At 41.4% G+C, this 24,121-nt stretch overlaps 1 protein-coding gene across 1 annotated transcript; it reads right to left on the bottom strand.

Moving 5' to 3' along the window:
• Nucleotides 1-444: 444 nt before the first annotated feature.
• Nucleotides 445-23,739, bottom strand: QPCT (glutaminyl-peptide cyclotransferase). Its single transcript, XM_060753961.2, has 7 exons — nt 23,403-23,739; nt 13,935-14,081; nt 8,623-8,904; nt 8,343-8,522; nt 6,429-6,528; nt 5,793-5,909; nt 445-4,120 (listed from the first exon to the last, which is right to left on the bottom strand). Exons 1-7 carry the CDS (start codon nt 23,541-23,543, stop codon nt 3,975-3,977), a joined length of 1,113 nt encoding a protein of 370 aa, XP_060609944.2. The 5' UTR covers nt 23,544-23,739; the 3' UTR covers nt 445-3,974.
• Nucleotides 23,740-24,121: the final 382 nt, after the last annotated feature.

Here is a 24,121-nt window from a genome sequence, read left to right as displayed (position 1 = left end):
GAGCAAGAGCTAATGTAAGTTCTCCTTGATCCTTCAGCAATATGGCTCCTTTCTTAGACCCTCAAGAGCTCAGTGAAGTATCTCTTCCCATTCAGTATGAGGAGTTTGGTGAGCAATTACTTGTTTAGTAGAAGGGTGGTAATAGTTGGAATATTGGACATAGAATAATATCTAAAATACAATATGCATTTCTTCTTTTTCCTTGTATTCTATCCACTGTACAGAACTTTAATGTATCCTATTAAGCCAGTAATTCTCAACCTGTGGTTCCCCAGATGTTTTGGCCCTCAACTCCCAGAAATCATAAGAGCTGGTAATCTGGCTGGGATTGCTGGGACTTGTAGACCAAAATACCTGGGGACCCACAGGTTAAGAACCACTGTATTGAGCTATCTTAATTCTTCCAAGAAGTATAAAAGAACATTAAATTCAAGGAGAAATGGGTTCCAGGAACAAGCCATGGTTTTATTGTGCAGTGAAAGTCACAAGATACCTGCCTAGCCAAATGTAAACACAAAGAATGGTACTCTGCTTTGAAAGATTAAAAACAGGCAGTTGCATTTTCATCATTTAGTAAGGAATGAGATTTATGAACCAAATTTATGATGATAATAAATTACTGTAAGAGATTATTTTTGTCTTATAAATAATTCTTTTGTTTTGTAATTGTGCCTTGTAGTCCAATAATTTCGAGGAAAGGAAAGAAAACTTATAAGATCTTACTGCAGTCTTTCTGCTTTTCTCTAACAACCAATCCAGAAAGCGGTATTTTGCACATTCCTGCTGTTATACTTAAATTTATCCTGATGCAGAAGAGTTTCTAAATGGTTCTTCATAATGTGTTGTTCCTTCCCTGATAAATTGCATTTGAAGATATTTTACACACACAAAAAGTAAAAGCAAATTTCTCCTTACATGCCTTCTTTATTACCTTTTAGGTCGCACTTTCATCTTTATATTGAATGATTCGTGTATTTTAATTCAATTTAGACAGGAACAAAATCGAGTATAGTGGCCTCTTGGTATTTGCCGGGGTTGAGTTCTAGGACCCTGTATGAGTACCAAAATATATAGCTACTCATTATATATAAAGGCATAATAAAATATCCTTTATATAAAATGAAAAAAATCAAGATTTGTTATTTGGCTTTTAAAAAAATATTTTCAATCTGTGGATGGTAGAATCTGTGGATACTGAATATTGATGCAGGCTGCATTCCCTTGTCATTCCATTTTAAGGGGTTTGGTTAATGCTTTCGCTACAAATGTTTGGAATCCACTCAGTTCACTAAACTATTGACATTTGAACTGGCAAGAAATTTGTTTTTTTATTGGAATGTACTGAGTTGTGTACCCAACACAGGGCCAGGCTTTAGCACAGCTGGTTAATCATCATCAGCAATAGATCTTTCCCAAACTAAAGGTCAGCAGTTCAAGCCTGGGTCGAGGTGAGCACCCAACCTTCAGCCTAGCTTACTGTCTATCTAAGCAGTTCAAAAACCGCTGTGAGTAGAGAAATTAAGCACTACTTAAGACTTGTCATCATAGAGGATGGAGCGACAGCACCCCCTAGGGCCAGAATCAAGCATAACCTCCAGGATGCCGAAGCCAACACATACCTTTGCCTTTCTGTCTGTCCTGTATGTCTAACGGCATTGAATGTTTGCCGTGTATGTATTCTGTGATCCGCCCTGAGTCCCCTTTGGGGTGAGAAGGATGGAATATAAATAAATAAATAATAATAATAACAGCCTTCAGTTTTAAGTCAGAGCTATAATTCACTGCCAGGTTAACGTCCCTGTTCCATTTTGACCTCTCATTGAGACATTTTTATCAGAAGGAATTGAGAATGCTGTTAAGAGTCAGTTCTGGACTAAATGGACCAATAGCTTTCTGGATAATCTTAGCATTGCTCAAGCCAAAGGAACTCTGAGGTCTAGAATAGCCAGTTTTGCAAATCTGATACCACCTACTTAAAACATAGGAGGTTAATGCCAATCAGGAAGACTAACCATGGCAACACACAATTGATGTCAAAAAACCCCAAAATGTTTGCCTTTAAAAAAACCTACCCTCCTATCTGAGAATATATTAAAGGGTATATTAAAGACCCACCTCTGTTGTGTGGGTGTATCTGTACACATATCACATACTATAAAAGACAGTGTTATAAACATCTAAAAGGACATATATAATTCATGGCAGATGTGGGTGATATGTGACCCTTCAAATATTGAAATGCAACTTCCCATCAACCTTTACCATCATATGGGAGCTGCAATCCATAAAACATTTCCATGGTCACAGATTGTCTACTCGTAGCTATGGCATGCAAGCCATTCCTTAGTGTAAGCTTCTGAGATTGTATGAAATTAGCAAGACAATATTGCATGAATTTAGAATATGGATGTTAAAGAATGCAGAAAACAGCCTTAAAATATGAGTGTTTTAAAAGTCAGAGCGAGTTTATATATTCTCTGGTTGATGGATTTGCTTGTCTTTGATTCACCTTTAAGTTTACAACGCATTGTTGCAAAATTGCCTAAAGTGATTGCACTCTTATCTGAAATGTCTTCTCAGTATATAGTATTTTAATCCAGGGAGGTTTAATATTATAATTTAATTTGGGGCTGATAGTTTTTTTGCTTTGTTCATTGTTGAAGCCTGGTAGATAATTTATTTCATTTTTGCTATCTTGCTGTGTCACAGGCAATGAAGGAGCCACATTGCCACAATGGGCTAAACCCTTGTGCCAGCTGAACTGCTGACCAGAAGGTCAGCAGTTTGAATCCGCAAGCTGGGGTGAGCTCCCATCTGTCAACTCCAGCTTCTCATGCGGGGACATAAGAGAAGCCTCCCACAGGATGGTAACACATCCAGACTTCCCCTAGGCAATGTCTCTGCAGACAGCCAATTCTGTCTCACCAGAAGCTACTTGCAAGTCACTTCTGACACGATTAAAAAAAAAAACCCAGGCAATGAAAATATCCTTTGGAACTGCACACTGTTAGGACTCAAATGGATAATAGACTATTACAGGAAATTAATCACAAGGGTGGGTTTCTCTAAACCACCTGTCTTCACCAGTGATGCTGCAACACCAAAGATGTTCAACATTTTCATCCCTGGATTTTTAAGAAAATGGCACTTGGTTCTTTAGAATTTGTGGTCACCATTATGAAATATTGAATATCATAGCGTATGATAGTGAAATCCAAGAATTTAGCATGCCCAAACTAAAACTAAATCTGATTGACGGTCCTCAATACAGTAATCTATTGAATCAAGGGAATTTACATAAATATTGACTCACTAAGTTTCTGATGATTCAGTGGGTCCCTACTGGTTGAGATTCATAATTGCTCCTGCACTGTTTCTGCAATTAAAGATAATTGACTGTGCTTTACATTTTCTTCCTACTAAATTTATTTTCCTTTTTACTAAAGAGTTAATATAAATGTGCTTGCATTCATTCCAGTTGCTACAGAGGGCTTACATCTCTCCTTGGTTGTCATCAGAAGAGGAAATATACAACCATCTGTACCAGGCATGGGCAAACGCCAACCCTCTGGGTGTTTTGGACTTCAACTCCCACAATGCCTAACAGCCGGTAGTCTGTTACGAATTGGGGTAGAAGTCCAAAACACCTGGAGGGCTGAAGTTTGCCCATGCCTGATCTATATTAAAGCCCAAGGGACTAACTTCTCTTTCATGCACATTGGTTGAGCATTTGTTTTGCACACAAGACCCAAGGCTCAAATTTGAGCATGGCAAGACTCCTCATTGAAACTGGAAAGGAGCTGCCAGCCAGTGTGAATACTAGTACAGGAAATGGACAAAAGATCTGACTTGATATAAGGCAGGATCCTGTATTCCTATAGCATCCACAAGTGTATTTTTAGAAATATACAAGGAGGTACTGATGGTAACATTTTTAAACAGAGGAGCAGGTGAGTGGCTACTAAAACTTGCTATCACAGGTGGAGATATTCCAGCACAAACACTTGCAGAATTTTGTTGAGATTGTCAACAGTGGGCTTGTCAAGGTGCTCTTCTGTGTCCTGCATAGTATGCCACACTCTTGGGAAAGGAGATGGTATCAAGTGGAGGATAGGAACTCCTAATATGGAGAGAGAACAAAAGATGAAATGATTACACTTATGGAGCTTATGGTATTTCAGTATATATGTGTGTAATTTTTCCAAGTTCTGCATATATGTTTTTGGATGCCATTCCCAGAACCACCACCAACACCACCCTAGCCACCATGGCCATTTATATATGTAAGAGTGGCATGTTAAGTCTTCAGCATTGGGAGTCTGATGTTGGGCAGCTGAATGTTATATCCTATGGCTGCCATTTTCTTCTACAGTTCCATGTTACATGGATGACTTGTTTACAACGCTTTACCATATTACCATAACATGTCTTTTTTAAATGTAATTTTGATGATGTTGTTATTTGTTGTTTATGTTTTGATTTTATTGCTGTAATATGTTGTTCGGGCTTGGCCCATGTAAGCCGCTCCGAGTCCCCACAGGGGAGATGGTGGCGGGGTATAAATAAAGTCTATTATTATTATTATTATTATTATTATTATTATTATTGGTGGCACTCAGAACGAAAGGCTTCTTTTTAGGATGTGGAACCTACACAACCTACTTTCCACATGGATTGCTTTGGGTTAAACAAAATTAAGCACTGTACTCATCATGAATGCTGTAGTCATTCTTAGATGATAGGAGGAGCAATCCACCCCTACTAGTTTGTTGGCTGCCTATACAACTGGCAATAACTTGTCGTAGTTTTAGCCTCATAATCTATCCAAAGAAGGTTGCTGCAAAATCAAGACAATCATATGAAATGGTTCATATACAATCTTCACTAACTAATATGTATCAAGTTGCTTACAAGCATGGATTTTGTTCAGATGTTGTAAATAAGAGATGGGACTTGTGGTCTTCTAGATACTGTTGCATTTCAATTCCCAGCACTCCTCATCTTCAGATATATCAATATGAGTTGCTGATATCACAATTTAGCACCTGGAAGGTTGTTTGATTCCTATTCATATGTCACAAATCAAGATGCGTGGTTGAAAGTTACCTTTGTTCCCAACTTGCTACACACTTGCCTAGGTTCCAACAGACTTCATAACCACTGAGGATGGCTGCCATAGATGTGGGTGAAATGTCAGGAGAGACTGCTTCTGGAACATGGCCATACAGCCCGGAAAACTCATAGCAACCCATTGGTACACATTGCAATACAGTGTTCCCTCACTTACTGCGGGGGTTCCATTCCAGGACCACCCACAATAAATGAAAATCCATGAAATAGGGACACCATATTAATTTTAATATTTATACGTTATTTTATATATTATTTTCTTACCAGTGCTTCCTTACCTGCCTCCTGGCACATCCCAAGATCACCTGCCTGCCTCCCTGGCCTCCACAGAGCCTCCAGAGCCACGCAGGCAGCAGCACCTGCCGTACCTCAGGCCACCGCACTTCTGGCATCTGTGGAGGCCAGGGAGGCAGGCCTTCCCTGCTGCGCCTCAGGTCGTTGCACTTCCAGGGTTCCTGGCCTCCACTGGATGTAAATATTTTATGTTATATATATTTTTTATTAATATTTTCAAAGACCTGTAAAACAGCGAATCCACTAAAAGCGAACTGCGAAGCAGTGCGGGAACCCTGTATAAGCACCATACATCTTTGTGTACCAATGGGGGGGGGGGGGGGGTGAGGGGTGGGGGTGGGGATGGGTTGTAATTTAAATGTTTTTACCTCTTCTTAGAAATGGAGCATGGTCATCTTCAACAGGATGTCTTCTCAAGTCACTTCGGAAATAGTGCCTTTCAGCAGGGTAATTTCTCAGCAAACCCAAATCATGAAGCTTTCGTTCTGCAATGGGTTTAAAAATAACCCCCAAATAATGTTTAAACATTACAGAGTTTGATTAAAACACTGTTTTGATGATGAAATAGGTTTTCCTCACAATTTCATACACTGAAGTGGTCTTATGAGTGGAGTCCCAGTTGCTATAATATGATACTGATTTGTGTTAAAAGGTGAATGTTCAGTGTTGAATTTACTTGGCTGCTTCTAGCATCCCACTGTTTGAGTAATAGTTGCATAGGTCTTTATTTCGAAACTCTGATATAGTGTGAAAATAAAGAACTATCATAATCTGCTTAAATAAAATGTTAAGATTGAATGTTGTATTCAGACAGAAGTTTCTTTAAGATTTTTCCACCTAAGGAGATGATAGGGGTGGCACGCTCAGAGATGTGAAATAACATGTTGAGAGTGTGTTATTTAAGAATTACCCTTACATTCACAACAAGAGGTCAGAGTCTGTGCTACATGAAACTAGCAATTTGATTTTTCAAATTGGTTATGCTTTGCAGAAACTGGCCTTACCAATTGCCTCAAGTCGGGCAAACCATCGAGCTGTGTTGAGGAAGTAAATGGGAAAAATTGGGTTCCGAGCACCAATTAAATCCAGTAACACAAAAAGGTCCTACAAGAAATTGGTAAAGAGATAAGACTGTTAAAATGTCACTTTAAGAGCTCTGTGCTAAATATCCTAAAGTCAACAGATCCTGTCTCATATTTGCACCCAAGCAAAGTCAGTGTTTGGAGGGGAGAACAGCAAAAAGTATCCATAGGGCATATTTCAGAGGAAGAAAAATGCAAAACCATCTCTGAGTATTCCTTACCCATGAAAACCTTATTAAATGCATGAGGTCACAATAAGTGGACTTTGTGTGTGTGTGTGTGTGTGTGTGTGTGTCAGGAACAACTTGAGAATCTGCAAGTTGCTTTGGGTGTTAGAGAATTGGCCATCTGCAAGGACATTGCCCGGGGACGCCCGGATGTTTTGATATTTTACCATCCTTGTGGGAGGCTTCTCTCATGCCTCCTCATGGGGAGCTGGAGCTGACAGAGGGAGCTCATCTGCACTCTCCCCGGATTTGAATTTCCAACATGCTGGTCTTCAGTCCTGCCGGCACAAGGGTTTAACCCATTGTACCACCGGGGACAATGTTGACATGCTTCTTGAAGGCACATATACATAAAGATATAATGAAATGACTATCTAAAATATTCATAGATTATGTGAATTGTCTTTTTTAGTGTCAGAAATGTATTCAGTGCATCCTACTTTTACTAGAATTGTTTTGTTTATTATAGTATATTATGACATGTTACTCTTCAAAAAATAGTATCATGGCTTCTCCTCTATTTGCACCATAAGCTTTTAACATATGATGCTCAAAACAAGACAGCTAGACTCATGATAGTAGCTATAAATAAGCACAAACCCTTGGGCTTCTATAACAGCAACCTGGCTGTGCACTAGAGGCCATATGTCTCATCCTCTGTAATTTGTAATTATTTAAAAAAAATACAATTTCTGTCACAATGGAGTTCAAAAAGGCAACATGTCTCCAGAGTAATAGAGGTTTCCCACCCCCCTCTTGAACCAGCATGTGAATTTTGTCGTTCTCATGGTAAATCAGGTTTGTTGGAGGAGGCGTGCTAGATAGATAAAATGCAACCACAATGTGGAGTTTAAAGGGTTATCAAACCTCCAGAGCAATAAACAGAATTTTTTCCTCCCTCTTTTAAATATCCATGTTAAGGAGCCCTCGGTGGCATGGTGGGTTAAACCCTTGTGCTGGCAGGACTGAAGACTCACAGGTTGCAGGTTAGAATCTGGAGAGAGCATGGATGAGCTCCCTCAAAATACATCCAGGCATTTCCTGGGCAACATCCTTGCAGATGGCCAATTCTCTCACACCAGAAGCAACTTGCAGTTTCTCAAGTCGCTCCTGACATGAACCCCCCCCCCCCAAAAAAAACCCATCCACGATAATGTTTTAAATCCTGGTGTGCATTTTTAAATAAAAATCAAGATTGTTGAGGTCTCTCACAACCTATGAGTACCTCATTGTGTATGTGTGCCAATCCAAACTGATATATATTCACATAATTTAGACATTAAAAATTTAAAAAATAACAACAGAGGTCTTTAATCACAGGCTGCACTGAAGTAGTACTCAAGGGGATAGCTGTCTTAGGCTGAGACTGAGAAAAGGAGATTCCTAACATAACGCTTTTTGGATTCCAGTCCACATTATCAAGATGCTGACCCCCCATTCAGCACCCCAGATAGCTCCTTTTGGGACCAAAGCCAAGTGTAGATAGGTTTAGAAGCCACCAGGTTTCTGTAGTAGTTCAAAGCATTTACAGCTTAGCCAATAACAAATCAGCAAGAGGCTGATATCTAGATCCATGCCTTCCTTCAGGCATCATAAAGTTATCACTTACAATGCCCTGGATCTCATTTGTATTTGTGGAATCCGGTGGATGTGGGGTAGCTGCCATTTTCTGGGCCAACGACCGTGAGCCATACAATGAATCAGAAGGGGTCCAGCGAACAAAGGCTTCTTCACCATCAAAGAAAATGAGCTTCAAGGAGAGATCTGCCCTGGCACTCAGGTTGGCCTGCTATGGAAGGAAAAAATAAAGCAGAAGATGAGGCCACAAAGGGAGGGTTATACCTAATTCAGAAAGGACAACGGGAGAGGAGACAACTCAAGCCAAATACCTTCAGTGAATGAAGCTGAGTGTCCAGAGCGCGGGCCAGTTCTAGCAACATGGCACAAGGAACGGCTGAATCAGTGGCTCCCACAAAGACTTCACCATCCAATTGAGGTGGGAAATATTTTGAATCGTGATGGCAAGCAAGCACCAAATGGCGTTTGGCAGAAGGATTGAGGGTGCTGATTATGTTTGAAAAGGTACGGTAGCCATAGGGAGTGTGGCTCTGAAATGTGTCCTCTTCGACAACCCAGCCAGACCGCAGTCCTTGCAAGCGGTGCTTGATATGCTGAAATGTAGACAGACATTGATCAGAGTAAGAAGCTCAGCTACCCATTTCCTAGCCAATTTTGCAAGAAGTAGAGAACTTCCTTAAAAGAGCTTAACTGACATTTCAACACTGGAAGAAAATAAAAAAGATAAACACTGGAAAAATAACGTTCAGATTGTTTGAGGAATTTCTGTACTGCCCTTTGAAACCATACAATACAGTATACACTAGAAGCAACAGCATCATCATCATGTCATAAAAAACAGGCCTGCATCCAGTTGAATCAACTGTTCAATGGAAAATCTGAGACTTGCAATTAGATTTAGGCCCCAAGTAAAATAAGAGCAATGCTTAAAATATTTAATGACAATTTTACACAGCCGATATAAAAGATATATCTTAATATCTCAAGTAGAGATTAGTCACAATTCCAAAGGGAAAACATTCCAGAACTTGGAAGATGTATAGGGTAAAATCTGTGTGTGTTGACTGTTAATCTTGTTTTAACTGTTAATCTTGTTTTAACTTTGGCATCTTGTGGATTTTTAAAATATGTTTTTTTTATTTGTTACTAGCCGTCCCCTGCCATGTGTTGATGTGGCCCAGTCTGTATAAACGTATGTGCTTTGTGTATGTATATGTGTGTATATATTTGTGTATATGTGTGTTTGCATATATATATGTGGTTTTTTGCATGCTTTGTAATGTATTTTTTAATTTTTGGCTTTTTAAGTCTCTTCTGCTGTGTTTTTCAGTGTTTTTATAAGTGATGGTCACTCGTTGGCCTGATAGGTGTCTTGTGTTCAATTTTGGTGTCAATTCGCCCAGTGGTTTTTGAGTTATGTTAATCCCACAAACAAACATTACATTTTTAAAATATAGATAAGCCAGCTTGAATCCCAAATTGAGAAAAAGATGGGATAAAAATATATACAAGAACAATTACACTTGCCCTTCTCTGTTCTATAAATGTATCTCTGCTAGTGAGGAAGATTACTGAGCAAGAGGGTGAACCTGTATGAAATCCTTCTATAATATTAAACTTTATTAAATAAGTGGCTGAATTCATTTCATTCATATTCATATTATAATAACTAGTATTTTTATTTGGCACTAACAATATCATTAATATTAATTTAAAAGCTTAATAAGAGTATGGCTTTTTAAAGGAAGGCGATGCTGTGTAAGCATAGAGCATCATTTTGAAAGTTCTGCCCCATTAGCTGGAAGCATGACTATTTCGGATTATGATTCTCACAATCTCCCAATCGGAAAACATGGATATGTCCAAAAGTAACTCTTCAAAGATTTGGGAAAGTGGGAACAAGAGATGAGTCAACTGGGAACACATCTTTGTGGATGAGGCTAAAGCAGTAATGGGCAAACTTCGGCCCTCCGGGTGTTTTGGACTTCAACTCCCATAATGCCTAATGGCCGATAGGCTGTTAAGGATTGTGGGAGTTGAAGTCCAAAACACCTGGAGGGCTGAAGTTTACCCATGCCTGGGCTAAAGTCATAAAGAAGAGCTCATATTTTATTCATTTTTAATTCACTTTTTCTGAAGTAGTGGAATTTTGAATCTGTTTACAAATCCAGTTGGATAGCTAAAGAATATTTAGGAAACAGTCACCAGGTTCAGGGGCCTCAGCTGTTATCACTTAGTGACATTTAATTGCTTCTCACCAAGGGCAGACCTCTGGATGGTTCCTTAGCAATGCGCCTCCTCCGACTCAGAAATGATCTCTGTGGCACACGATAATGCCATTAGTTCAAGGTCTCTTAGGGCTTCATGTAACATGCTGATGCTTGCCCATAAAAAAAACCTCTGTAGAAATTAAGTGGGATGTATCTAAAGGCTAGTATTTGTTTTCAGAAGATTGATACAAATGTAATCAAATTGGGGCGGGGGAGTGGAGTACCAGTCTTAAGCGCTCATGAGCATGAAATTAGACATACTACGTGTGGCTTTGCCATTGGCAATGGAGAAAGACCTGCCAGTTTGTCAATCTGTGCATTCCTAGAACTGAAACCCCAGGAAAGTCATACTAAATCAAAGGACTAGAGGAGATGTTGAAATGGAGCAATTTGGAGCAGCCACAGATAGTGAGATCCATGCTGCGGATAGCCAGAACCTGAGACCAAGAGCCAAGTCCGTTAAGCGGCGAGTGGCCCTGGTGCTCAGCCAACCTGTGGATCCATGTCCTTGGCGAACGTAAGGAAACCCAATCCAATAAAATAATGCTCACCAAGTTGGAGAGGAGTCACTGAGGATTTCATTAAAGTCAGCTGAAGTGATGTCAGCTTGCAGTAGCCCGCTAAAAATAAGCTAAGATACATAACACAGTAAAACATGCATTTTTATACACTTTCAGGTTAAAAATTCCTGCCGCCCCCAGCTGGACCCGGCTTCACGTGATTGGCTGAGCTGGCATGACATCAGCATGGGGCTACCTGTACAGGCGGGAGTTCGACGAGCCTCAGCCAATGGGAGGGCGCCAATAACAGTGCCTGAGGCAGGAAAATTTCTGAAGCTAGGAGAGCCAATTTATGAATATCAATTCCTATTGAATAGGAATGTAACAACCATATAGCAAAGAAACATTAATCTATGAAAAAAATGATTATTTCATATAATGGATTGACTCTTTTCCGTAGGGACTGATTCCAGACATACACATCCAAATTAGCTTTTTCTATGCCTAATGGGCCAAAAGGCTATTTTAATATTAACATTCTCGTGTAAAAGAGACATTCTGGTAAGAGTTTATCAATTTACCTTGAAACTAACAATGAATGGCTTAATAATCTGTCCATCAAGTTTAAGATGATGTTCTTTTTCTCATGTCGGTACAGATCCTTGTCAGAACATGCCCAGGGATTGCTGCACCTGCGATGTCACTGTTCCTCTCTTTACTTAGGCAATCTGCCAGTGAATCTCTAAGGAGACAAACTACTTCAGTGCAACTGATGTTTTGTGAAACAGTCTGTCTCCTTTAGTGCTTCATTAACTCTAGAGTAAATGTACCCATCCTTCCATTCCAGCTGTACTAAGTGTGCTCACTGTTGCTTTATCGCCTTTCCAAACTGTCAGGTATTAGCATAATGAGTTAGAAAGTGTCCTATTAAATAAAGTGTCCAATTACTATTTTATGGCTATATTACCATTTTTTTCTCATGTAATCTATCTATTGCTAGTGGCTCCTGTTAAGACATTATTGATCAGGGTGTACTCCCAGCTCCATTTCATAAACTTTTGTTGGGTCATTAGATAATAGCCAAAGTACTGGGAGTTATGGCGTTTTTTTTTCCTTTAGAGGGTGTCAAGAAGTGTTGGGGAGGAAGTGTAAACACAATTTATTTTCAATCAGTCTGTTTGTGTGTGTGTGTGTGTGTGTGTGTGAGAGAGAGAGAGAGAGAGAGAGAGATATTTTTAATTGATCATTTCCAATTTTTACAACACAAGAACTCTATTTTTCCAATGCCAAAGTTCCATCATGGCTGAAGCATCCACAACCACTTAATTTAGTGAAGTTACTTCAGCTCCAGTATAATGCGTCAAACTGGGCAGAAGTGTGCTGGCTCCATTGGAGCTAGCACAACACAGGAAGGCTCCCGTATTTGGAGGGAATCATCCAAGGACGCTTCCACCCCAGTTGGTGGCAGGGCCTGCTTACTTACTTAGGCGATCCCTCATAGTCCGAGGATGATGGTCCTCCAAGTGATATGTCTTGGTGGTGGGTATGTAGGTGACTGTGGAGCCCTATTCTTGATCTGCATGTTCTCCTGCAGTGAGGGCATTGGTTTCCAGGTGGAAGGTGTCCCGGTCGGGGTTGGCTTGATGTGCCTTCCTCTTGACGCGTTTCTCTCTTTCGCCCTCCATTCATGCCTCTTCAAATTCTACAACACTGCTGGTCACAGTTGACCTCCAGCTAGAGCACTCAAGGGCCATGGCTTCCCAGTTCTTGGTGTCTATGCCACAGTTTTTAAGCTTGGGTTTGAGCCCATCTTTGAATCTCCTTTCCTGCCCACCGACATTCTGTTTCCCATTCTTAAGTTCGGAGACGGTGGTTGGGCATTCGGACAATGTGTCTGCACCAGAAGTCACACAACATCGTGTGATGGCAGGCACGGGGCTCCGTCTCCGAAAAAAGGCTGGAAGTGTCCTAGGACTCTCTATTTGGTAAGTGTGATGAGGTCCTAATATTCAATCAAACTGGAAACCATTAGACTTAGTTTTATTCTCAGAGTCTGCAGAGAACAAGCCTGCATCTTAATACCCAACACTATTACATGACATAATTAAAGTGTTAATAGGTTTGAGTCTGTCATAAGAGAGAAGGGTCTCCAGTGACTCACTCAGTGGAAGGGTCTTTACAACGCTATGGATGTAGACAAGTGTATATGCCTGAAGTCTGATGGAGGTGCTCATTCCACAGTGTAGAAGAACTTACAAGAACCAGTGTGTATGAATCAGTTCAGAAGACAGTTGCCATCATGGACTCCCATTTGGTATGTTCAAGACACCAGAATACCTCCATGCCATGAGTTCACAGCCAAGGCTGAGGAATGAAAACAAAGTGAAAACATCTGGGGACCTGCATGGGAAAAGCCTGATAAGATGAACCAACTCAGACAGAAAGACCTGGATGCTGGACAGAGAAAATTTTAGAAGTTGAGGGGGGTGGGGCCTTTTTGGGGGGGGGGGTTGAACTGAGAACTTGCCTGACTTTTCTTCATTTGTAACTTTTCTGTATAGTAGTAACCTATAGATAAGTTTTATTATAACTTAGCATTAAATAAATTTTCAAGATTTTCTTGTGAGTGAATTTAATTGCTAAGAAGGTTCTGCAATCATCACAGTTGCTGAGGAAAAATTGAATGCCATATTCCACAGTGTAGAAGAACTAACCTAGAACCAGTGTGTAGGAATCAGTTCAGAAGACAGTTGCTGAGGAAAAAAAAACTGGGAAAGAGACAGAGAAGAAAAGCTTAATAAGAGTATGGCTAAATATCAGTACAGACAGCATTTTCAATCTGTTTTGCCTCACCTGGCGTACTGCATAACTCCCTGGTGATCCTGGGTACCTCTCAATCAGAATTGGATGCAGATCATTCTGCCACATTCGATTGACATCTGTATGCAAAGCAACTTGTTCAATGCGTGTCACGTTTAAAATGGTTGGCCGGTGGGAGTACTGCGGGTGGGATCAAAGGAGAGATTGTGACAATAAGCTACTGTGAGACATTTGGCTGTCATGAATTATCCGATTGTTAACATCACGCAGAGTAGGCAAAACAAATCTGTTACTGAATGATAAACCAAGACGTATACACACCTAATTCCTTCAGTGAGTTTATTCTAGTTGAGATAATTAAATGGTATAGGCCTAAATAATGAAGGATACCTTTCACACATGGTACGACCCTTGTACTGATAGTAACAGTATCTGTGTTTTTATTTATCCATATTCAATAAAATCTGTCTTCTCTAGGCATTTTCTTGGTCCTCCTGTGTTATTCTATGGTATTCTTAAACCAGAAGTCATTAATTTCAATAGAATCTCCTGTCACCAACTTTTTCATATATCCAGAAATGTATTCCCCATAGATATGGATGTCTACTGTATATAAGAATAATATCTATCCGCCTTTCTATTAGCAAAAGCATTGGAAATGGTTAATAATGGAAGAAAATGGCATACTTGGGGAACTTTATTTTTAGCGTGCTTAGCATTATGTCTAAATTATAATTTTCACAACCTCTAAGGATGCTTGCCATAGGTGCAGGTGAAACATCAGGAGAGAATGCTTCTAGAGCATGTCCAGATAGCCTGAAAAACCTACAACAACCCAGTGATTCCAGCCATGAAAGCCCTTGACAATTCATTAATTATTATCATTTATTTGTACCATTTTCTTTCTGGATCAAGACTAAAAGTGTCACAGGGCAGACCAAGTGAGACCTGTCTATCTTTCCATGTCTTCCTGTTCCCTGTCCCTCCAGCAGCCTCTTCCTGAAACATGTGTATTGTATTGTTGAAGGCTTTCATGGTCGGAATCACTGGGTTGCTGTAGGTTTTTCAGGCTGTATGGCCATGTTTCAGAAGCATTCTCTCCTGAAGTTTTGCTTGCATCCATGGCAGGCCTCCTCAGAGGTTGTGAGGTCTGTAGGAAGCTAGGAAAATTGGGTTTATAAATCTGTGGAAAGGCCAGGGTGGGACAAAGAACCCTTGTCTATTGGAGGTAGGTGTGAATGTTTCAATTGGCCACCTTGATTAGTATTTGATGGCTTGACAGTTTTTAGGTGTGGCTTGTTCCTGCCTGGAGAATCCTTTGTTGAGAGGTGATTAGCTGTTCCTGTTTGTTACTTGTCTGGAGTTCCCCTGTGTTTGAGTTTTGTTCTTTATTTACTGTTATAATTTTTTTTAGTACTGGTAGCCAGATTTGGTTCATTTTCATGGTTTCCTCCTTTCTGTTGAAATTGTCCACATGCTTGTGGATTTCAATGGCATTCCTGTGGAGCCTGGTGTGATAGTTGTTCGAGTGGTCCAGCATTTCTGTGTTCTCAGATAATATGCTATGTCCAGGTTGGTTCATCAGGTGCTCTGCTATGGCTGACTTCTCTGCTTGAAGTAGTCTGCAGTGCCTTTCATGTTCCAAACACGCATCAAGGAACATAGATGCAGGCGAAATGTCAGGAGAGAATGCTTCTAGAACATGGCCACACAGCCCGAAAAACCTACCAACAACCCATATGCTTCTATTAATTCAATGGCAGGAGCAACCCTGCATATAAAGCTTGACCAGCTGCGAGTTTCACAAATAGAAACAGTGATTGTTCTTTAAGGAAGCAATGCAGCATTTTATATTTCCCTGGAGTTCCAGGAAGCACCAATGTTTTCTTTAGAAAGATGAGCCTGTGAAAACAGACAGGCGGGCAGGCGGGCAGGCGGGCAGGCTTCCCCCCTCCCCCTACATGGTTGGCTTTGTCCCATATAATGTGGCACTGTGTTCAACTTGACATTTGACCACAGAACTCCCACAATTATGAAATGTATAATATTTTTGGATAAATCTAGAATGGGCAGCTGCAACCTTAGTGGGCCGTATGGATGTGGGTTTTCTGGAACAGCAAATTACTTGATATCACTTACAGTTTTCATTCTGATTTCCACTCAACTTTCAAGGGTGATGGAGGCATTATGGAGGCAAAGCCAGCATGTTCTTAGGTGATTTGGGGTATTTTTGGTGTGATTTGGGAGGGGGGAAAAATCACGCAAAATTCAATTAGGGTGTCCTAGTAGAAATCCTTCCCCAACCCCCTAAAAGGGAAAGAGGTCTATTTTGAGACATGGGCAATGACTCTGTAATAAGTAAATATGGGGCTTGCCACAGAACAAACCAGAATGAACTAAACCTTGGGTCAGTGGGATTGAATGTCAACAGGAGAAATAATTAACTTGAGGCCAAAAGACACAACTGACACAATACATCTGCATGCCTCTTGAAATCTATTTTGGTGGCCAGATAAATCATTTAGCTAAAAATACTCATTGTATTCAAAGAGATTTACTGGACCCAGAAGTCCTGATATCTTTGGTTCTTGATTCCATTGTCTTTATAATATCACAAAGACTACAGTACAGCATTTCTCAACCTGGGGGTTGGGAGCCCTGGGGGGGTTGCGACAGGGTGTCAGAGGGGTCGCTGAAGACCATCAGAAAACAGTATTTTCTGTTGATCATGGAATTGGAAGAAATCACAAGGGCCATGAAGTTCAACCCCATTCTGCCATGCAGGAACACACTCCAAAGAGATGGCCATCGACCCTCTGGTTAAGGAGCTTGGGAGAAGGAGACTCTGAGGCAGCATATTCTATTGCCAAACATTGGGAAGTTTTTCCTAATCTTTAGATCAGTGTTTCTCAACCTGGGGGTCGGGGGGGGGGGCGTCTCAAGGGGGTGTCAGAGGGATTGCCAAAGACAATCAGAAAACACAGTATTTTCTGTTGGTCATGGAGGTTCTGTGTGGGAAGTTTGGCCCAATTATATTATTGGTTGGATTCAGAATGCTCTGAACTGTAATTTCCAGCAACTACAACACCCAAATGTCAAGGTCTATTTTCCCCAAACACCACCAATGTTCGCATTTGGGCATATTGAGTATTCGTGCCAAGTTTGGTCCAGATCCATCACTGTTTGAGTCTGTATGTAGGTGAACTACAACTCCAAAACTCAAGGTCAATGCCCACCAAACCCTTCCAGTTTTTTCTGTTGGCCATGGGAATTCTGTGTGCCAAGTTTGGTCCAATTCCATCATTGGTGGAGTTCAGAAGGCTCTTTGATTGTAGGTGAACTATAAATCCCAGCACCTACAATTCCCAAATGACAAAAGCAACCCCCCCCCCCAACCCCACCAGTATTCAAATTTGGGTGTATTGGGTATTTGTGCCAAGTTTGGTCCAGTGAATGAACATACATCCTGCATATCATATATTTACATTACGATTCATAACAGTAGCAAAATGACAGTTATGAAGTAGCAATGAAAAGAATGTTATGGTTGGGGGTCACCACAACATGAGGAACTGTGTTAAGGGGTCATGGCATTAGGAAGATTGATAGCCATACGATGTAATGAAATATTTTCTATGATCTCACAGTCTACAGTTCAACAACCTTCCCGCAACACTTTGTAGTGAGTGTTAATGAGACAGCTCAGTCTTTGCTCAAGCAGTTAATGAGCCCACTCTTGGCTGACAATTGTTGCCCATTAATAGCAAGGCCTTCATAGCTCAAGGTGAAAAATCTCAGGCCAGATCTGAAAGGTTTCTTATAAAACATCTAGTCTTGTTTCTGATTTGTTCAGCATCTAATGCATCGTAGAGAGTATTACAGAAGACCATGACCCTTGGCAGCTGGTGGCTTCAATGCCATTGGGGCTGTCAACCCTCTCTGGGATTTAGTCTAATTTTTAAATGAGTTATTCAATGACAAGGGGCTCCAAGGCGAAAAAGGGATGATAACAAAAGAGGAAAGTTGGCTTTATTCCCACATTGCCCTGGCTTCTGATACTTTACCTTGGAAAGCATAATAACCTTGACAGTCTGAAGTTAAGACCAATGTGTCTGCTCCAACTATTTGACAACAACAACAGCAACATGTTGTTGTTATTGAAACTATTTGACAACATATTGTTTCTAGCTAATTTTCGGCTAGTTACATAATCAAGTGCAATTATGAAGTATAGTGTCTAGATCCAGGGAAGTCATGCTACCCCTCTATTCTGCCTTGTCAGACCACATGCGAAACACTGTGTCCAATTCTGGGCACCACATGTTGACAAGCTGGAATGTGTCCAGAGGAGGGTGACTAAAATGATCCAAGCGTCTGGAGAACAAGCCCTAAGAGAAACGGCTTAAATAGCTGGGAATGTTTAGCCTTCAGGAGAGAAGGCTGGGAAGAGACATGATGAGGGCCATGTACAAATATGTGCAGGGAAGTCATAGGGAGGAGGGAGCAAGCTTGTTTTCTGCTGCCCTTGGAGACTAGGATGCTGAACAATGGCTTCAAACTACAGGAAAGATGATTCCACCTGAACATTAGGAAGAACTTTCTGACTGTGAGAACTGTTCAGCAGTGGAACTCTCTGCCCCGGAGTGTTGTAGAGGATCCTTTTTGGAGGCTTTTAAGCAGAGGCTGGATGACCATCTGTCAGGTGTGCTTTGAATGTGATTTTCCTGCTTCTCTGCAGGGGGTCGGACTGGATGGTCCACGAGGTTTCTTCCAACTCTATGATTCTATGAGACTCTTAGGATGGCATTCTTATCTTTACTGAGTTCTGCACAAAATTCTGATTTTTATTGCAACTTTTCTCCTGTACCACTAGCCTAAAAAAACAAAAACAAAAACAAAAATAAAAAACCCAGCAACTTTCTTTTAGAAATCCTCATGATTGCATACCAGATTTTATTTGAGGCTTCATGAGTCACACTCAGGGCCGTAGCCAGAAAAATTTTTCGGGAGGGGTTGAAATTTTCGGTGGGGGGGGGGTTTGAAAATTTCACAGGGGGGGGGTTGAAACCTGCCTCCTAGCTCATGCTGAAGCAAAGAGCACAGCAGGGGGCAGAGCAGCCTTCCATAGCCTGCAGCTCCGCCCCTGTCAACCACCTCCACCAAGTCTGGCCTCCTTAATGAGAGCATTCAACACACACACACCCAACTTCAGGCCTGTAGCGAGGGGTTTTTTTTTAGGGGTTCAACCCCCCCCCCCCCCCGAAATGTTTCAGATTTTTTTAAAAAACCCAGTTTAGTCATGAATTTTAATTGGTTAACCAAATCCCCATGCTAAGTCTATGAGATGCAAAAAATTAAGAGTCCCTCCAGAACTGCAAGCACTATCTCAAGCAAATATTTATTTATTTATTTATTTATTATTCAAGCTTATATGCTGCCACTCCCCTGGGGCTCGGAGCGGCTTACAAAAACAGGCTAAAATCGAACACAATTTAAAAACAATTTAAAACAATTTAAAAACAGCAATATCAGAGATCAAAGTCCCGTGGAAACAGACATACATCGGCCCCAGACCATGCAAGGCCTTAAATACTGACAATTTATTCTCTGGAATACTCTGCCACCTGAAATCCGTGCCTTGCTGGACTTCTCAGCTTTCCACAGGGCATGTAAGACATATCTGTTTCCACGGGACTTTGATCTCTGATATTGCTGTTTTTAAATTGTTTTAAATTGTTTTTAAATTGTGTTCGATTTTAGCCTGTTCTTGCATGCCGCTCCGAGCCCCAGGGGAGTGGCAGCATATAAATTCGAATAATAAATAAATAAATAAATAAATATTTGCTTGAGGTAGTGCTTGCAGTTCTGGAGGGACTCTTAATTTTTTGCATCTCATAGACTTAGCATGGGGATTTGGTTAACCAGTTAAAATTCATGAGTAAACTGGGTTTTTTAAAAAAATCTGAAACATTTCGGGGGGGGGTTGAACCCCTAACCCCCCCCCCCCCCTCGCTACAGGCCTGGTCACACTGAAGACTTTCAGGTTATCGCAGCAGAGCGATATTTTAGACAAATAAGAATGTTATTTTGATTTTTATTCCATAAGTCCTTCAACAAATGCAGGTCAAAGTTCTCCCCATTTGCCTTCATAAAGGGGGGGGGGGGGGAGAGATTATGCTGAGGGAGATACAGAGGTAGCCAGTGGCCAAAGTCACTTCATAGGTTTGTGGACAGAATGGGTGAATTTGAACACATATTGACCATTTTGGTTCTCTACCTGCTAGAGCAGGCATGGGCAAACTTTCTAACTGGGGGGCCGCATGCTGGGCCCGAGCTGGGTGTGCGGGCTGGGTGGGTAGGTTTCCCTCCCCTTCCTCTTTTCTTTCGGAGGAATAAAGTGAAGGAAAGACAGGAAACATTTGGATCCCAAAAGGGTTAGCCTTGGTCAGGATGAAATGGTGGATGGGAGAGAAAAAGTGTATGCATTAGATCCTGCATTGCCTATTCCTGATACATAATCTTAGAATCCTAGAGCTGGAAGAGATCCCCAAGGGTCATCCAGTCCAAACCCCTGCCATGTAAGAGAAGGAGACCCACCACACTCTGAGGCAGCCTAGGCCACTCTCCAACAGCTCTTACTCTCAGGAAGTTCTTCCTAATCTTTTTAGTGGAATCTCTTTCCCTGCTATTTGAAACCATTGCTCCCTTGTGCCCTGGTCTCTAGAGCAGTGGAACATCAGTTTCCCCCTTCCTCCTCCTCAACGGGACAGCCTTTCAAATCTTGAAACATGGTTCTCATGTCCCCTCTCTACCTTCTCTTCTCCCAGCTAAACATCCCCCAGGAGGAAAAGAGGAAGGAAAAAGAGAAGGAAGGGAGGAGAAAGAGAAGGTTGGAAGGAAAGAAGGGTGAGAGGAGAGAAGGAAGGAAAGACAAAAGGGAAGAAATAATAATAATGATGATGATAATGATGATGATGATGATGATAATAATAATAATAATAATAATAATAATAATCTTTATTGATACCCTGCCACCATCTCCCCAAAGGGGACTCAAGGTGGCTAACACGAGGCCAAGCCCAAAATTACAATATAGCAAAATAAAATACAAACAAGCAAATAATGACATCAAAATAAAATACATGAAATATCATAATATAAAATAAACAAGGGCCTGGGAAAAGAGCCCAAGGGGCCACATCTGTCCCCTGGGCCTGGGTTTATCCATACCTGTGCTAGAGGAAACCGGTTCTTGTGATTCAAAAGGCTGTGTGATTCCTCCCACCAGTGTAGATGAAGAATACTAAATAATTTGTCAACATTTAAGTGTTACATCTAATGTTATGTAAGCAGATTTCCACTTGAGCTTGAAGATTGACGTCTTCCATCTCCCTCTGGAGGCTGTACCAGAGGCCTCTTCAAGGCAGATGTGTTACACACAGGAGCTGCAAGTTTTGAATCAGAATGACTAAATGTCCATCTTCTTCCTAAAACCACTACTGTTTGAAGATTATGGGCCCTTTTGCCCCACTGAACCCATTGGGAGTTAGTTAATCACAATTACTAAATCCATACAGTTGGCCCACTTTATTCACAGAGTCTGCACCCAAAGTTTCAATCATTCATGACTTTAAAATATTTTTAAACTCCTCAAAGCAAACATTGTTTTGGCCATTTTAAAGGGGCACTGTTTCACTACACCATATAATGGGACTTGACCATGGAATTAGATGGTTATTCTGGAACCAAACCCAGGAGATACCAAGGATCCTCTGTAAACCTGAAATCTTTATTGTAAACCCCTCTATTTATTTTTATTTTATTCTGAATCTGTAGCCTACCTTCTTCCACTATGCCAGTGGTTCTCAACCTTCCTAATGCCATGCCCCCTTAATACACTTCCTCATGTTATGGTGACCCCCAACCATAAAATTATTTTCGTTGCTACTTCATAACTGTCATTTTGTTGCTGTTATGAATCGTAATGTAAATATCTGATATTCAGGATGTATTTTCATTCACTGGACCAATTTTGGCACAAATACCCAATACACCCAAATTTGAATACTGGTGGGGTTGGGGGAGGGGATTGATTTTGTCCCATGGGAGCTGTAGTTGCTGGGATTGAGAGTTTACCTACAATCAAAGAGCATTCTGAACTCCACAAACAATTGAATTGAGTCAAACTTGGCACACAGAACTCCCATGACCAATAGAAAATACTGGAAGGGTTTGGTGGGCATTGACTTTGAGTTTTGGAGTTGTAGTTCACCTACATCCAGAGAGCACTTTGGATTCAAACAGTGATGGATCTGGACCAAACTTGGTACAAATACTCAATATGCCCAAATGAGAACACTGGTGGAGTTTGGGGAAAACAGACCTTGACATTTGGGAGTTGTAGTTGCTGGGATTTATAGTTCACCTACAATCAAAGAGCATTCTGAACCCTACCAACAATTGAATTGGGTCAAACTTCCCACACAGAACCCCCATGACCAACAGAAAATACTGTATTTTCTGATGGTCTTTGGCAACCCCTCTGACACCCTGTTGCAACCCCCCCTCCAGGGGTCCCACACCCCAGGTTGAGAAGCACTGCACTATATAATTCAAGGATTTACAGTTGATACATGGGGGGAAGGGGGATCTTTCAGTTGTTTCCCATCCATGCATTGACTAGACCCAGATCTTATCTTCAACAAGGTGGCTACATTATGGACCTGCAAGCCCTTTCAATTCACTACCTGTCTTCATTTCATATGTGTTTTCCTTCCTCAGGAATCCGATGCTTCATGCTGAGGTAACTGGGCTGAGTAGCGGGCATTTATTTGTACATCATCCTTCCTCATCACTTAAAAAAACCAATATGCACTGTAAGTCAACAAGAGCACCTATTTTTAGAAATGCAACATTCCTTCTGGGCAGTCATTCCACAACTGATAAGAGATCAAATAGCAATGTAGAAAACATAGGACCCTTCCCATGCACCATCATATCATCATAAAAATGCACACTCATGTCGACTTATTATGAGCATGCTTTGCTAATAAAGGAAGGAGAAATGCTACTTTGTATTGTTGAAGGCTTTCATGACTGGAATCAATGGGTTGTTGTAGGTTTTTTGGGTTGTACAGCTGTGTTCTAGAAGCACTGTCTCCTGACGTTTTGCCTGCATCTATGGCAGGCATCCTCAGAGGTTGAGGTTGTGACCATAAATGCAGGCAAAACATCAGGAGAGAATGCTTCTAGAACATAGCCATACAGCCCGAAAAACCTACAACAACCCATATGCTACTTTCATTCCTTCTTTTCCTTCAACCCATGACTGAGAGATCTGTGACCTCTTCCCACCCCACTCCAATTTCCTTCCTTGTACGCCTTCCTGCCCTATTAATGTTTATGTGCAGATCGCCTCCCTTATCCCACAAGAACCCATTACCCAGTGAGGAGAAACCAAAGCAAGCCAGGAAGGAGGCAAAAAAAAGACCCATGACCTACCTTTTCCTGAGTCCAGTCTGCGCTGCCTTCTCGGCCATTCACTCCTGGAGGGAGGGAGGCCACAGCCAGGGAGAAGAAGACCCATGCCAGGCACACGGAGGCTCCTGCTTTGCCCCCTCTGGCTCTCTTAGCCATGCCCATCTTCTCCAGGAGCAGTTTTGAAGGCAATTCTCTTGCTGAGGAAGAGCTATGTGCCCATGAAAGAGACAGCTAAGTAGGAGGCAGGAAAGGAGCTGTGCTGAAGCAACTCAGCCTTTTCACACAGAAAGGGAGAGAAAAGGGCTGGTAAAGCAGGCAGGAGAAGGCACTACAGGCAGCTAGCTCAGAAGCAGTACTCTACCTTTGCATCAGACTCATTTTTGCTCCCAAACCTGCCTCCAGCTTCCCTCTCTGGCCAGCTCCTCTCAAGCAGAGGCAAGCCTGATTCCCACCATCCAATCAGTCCGGCTTTGCCTATCATCATTTCCTCAGGGATGCGAATTTCGTCCCTGGCACCACGTCAGCAGCATCAGGAGGACAGCATATGACTAATCCCCGCCTCAGCCTTTGGGCAGCAGCCACAGCAGGATGGGCTCTCCTCCCCCTCCTTCCCTTGCTTCATTTCCTCTCCTCTTCCTTCATCAGTCAGAGATAAAGCATAACAGTGCTGCTATACCAGAGAGTTGGTTGTTGACTGTATTTATCTGTGTTTCTTTCGCAAATGGGCACTCATTGTGTGA

This window comes from Anolis sagrei, chromosome 1, assembly GCF_037176765.1.
Source record: "Anolis sagrei isolate rAnoSag1 chromosome 1, rAnoSag1.mat, whole genome shotgun sequence".
NCBI classification, from domain to species: domain Eukaryota; kingdom Metazoa; phylum Chordata; class Lepidosauria; order Squamata; family Dactyloidae; genus Anolis; species Anolis sagrei.
This window is presented reverse-complemented; position numbering and strand designations above follow the sequence as displayed.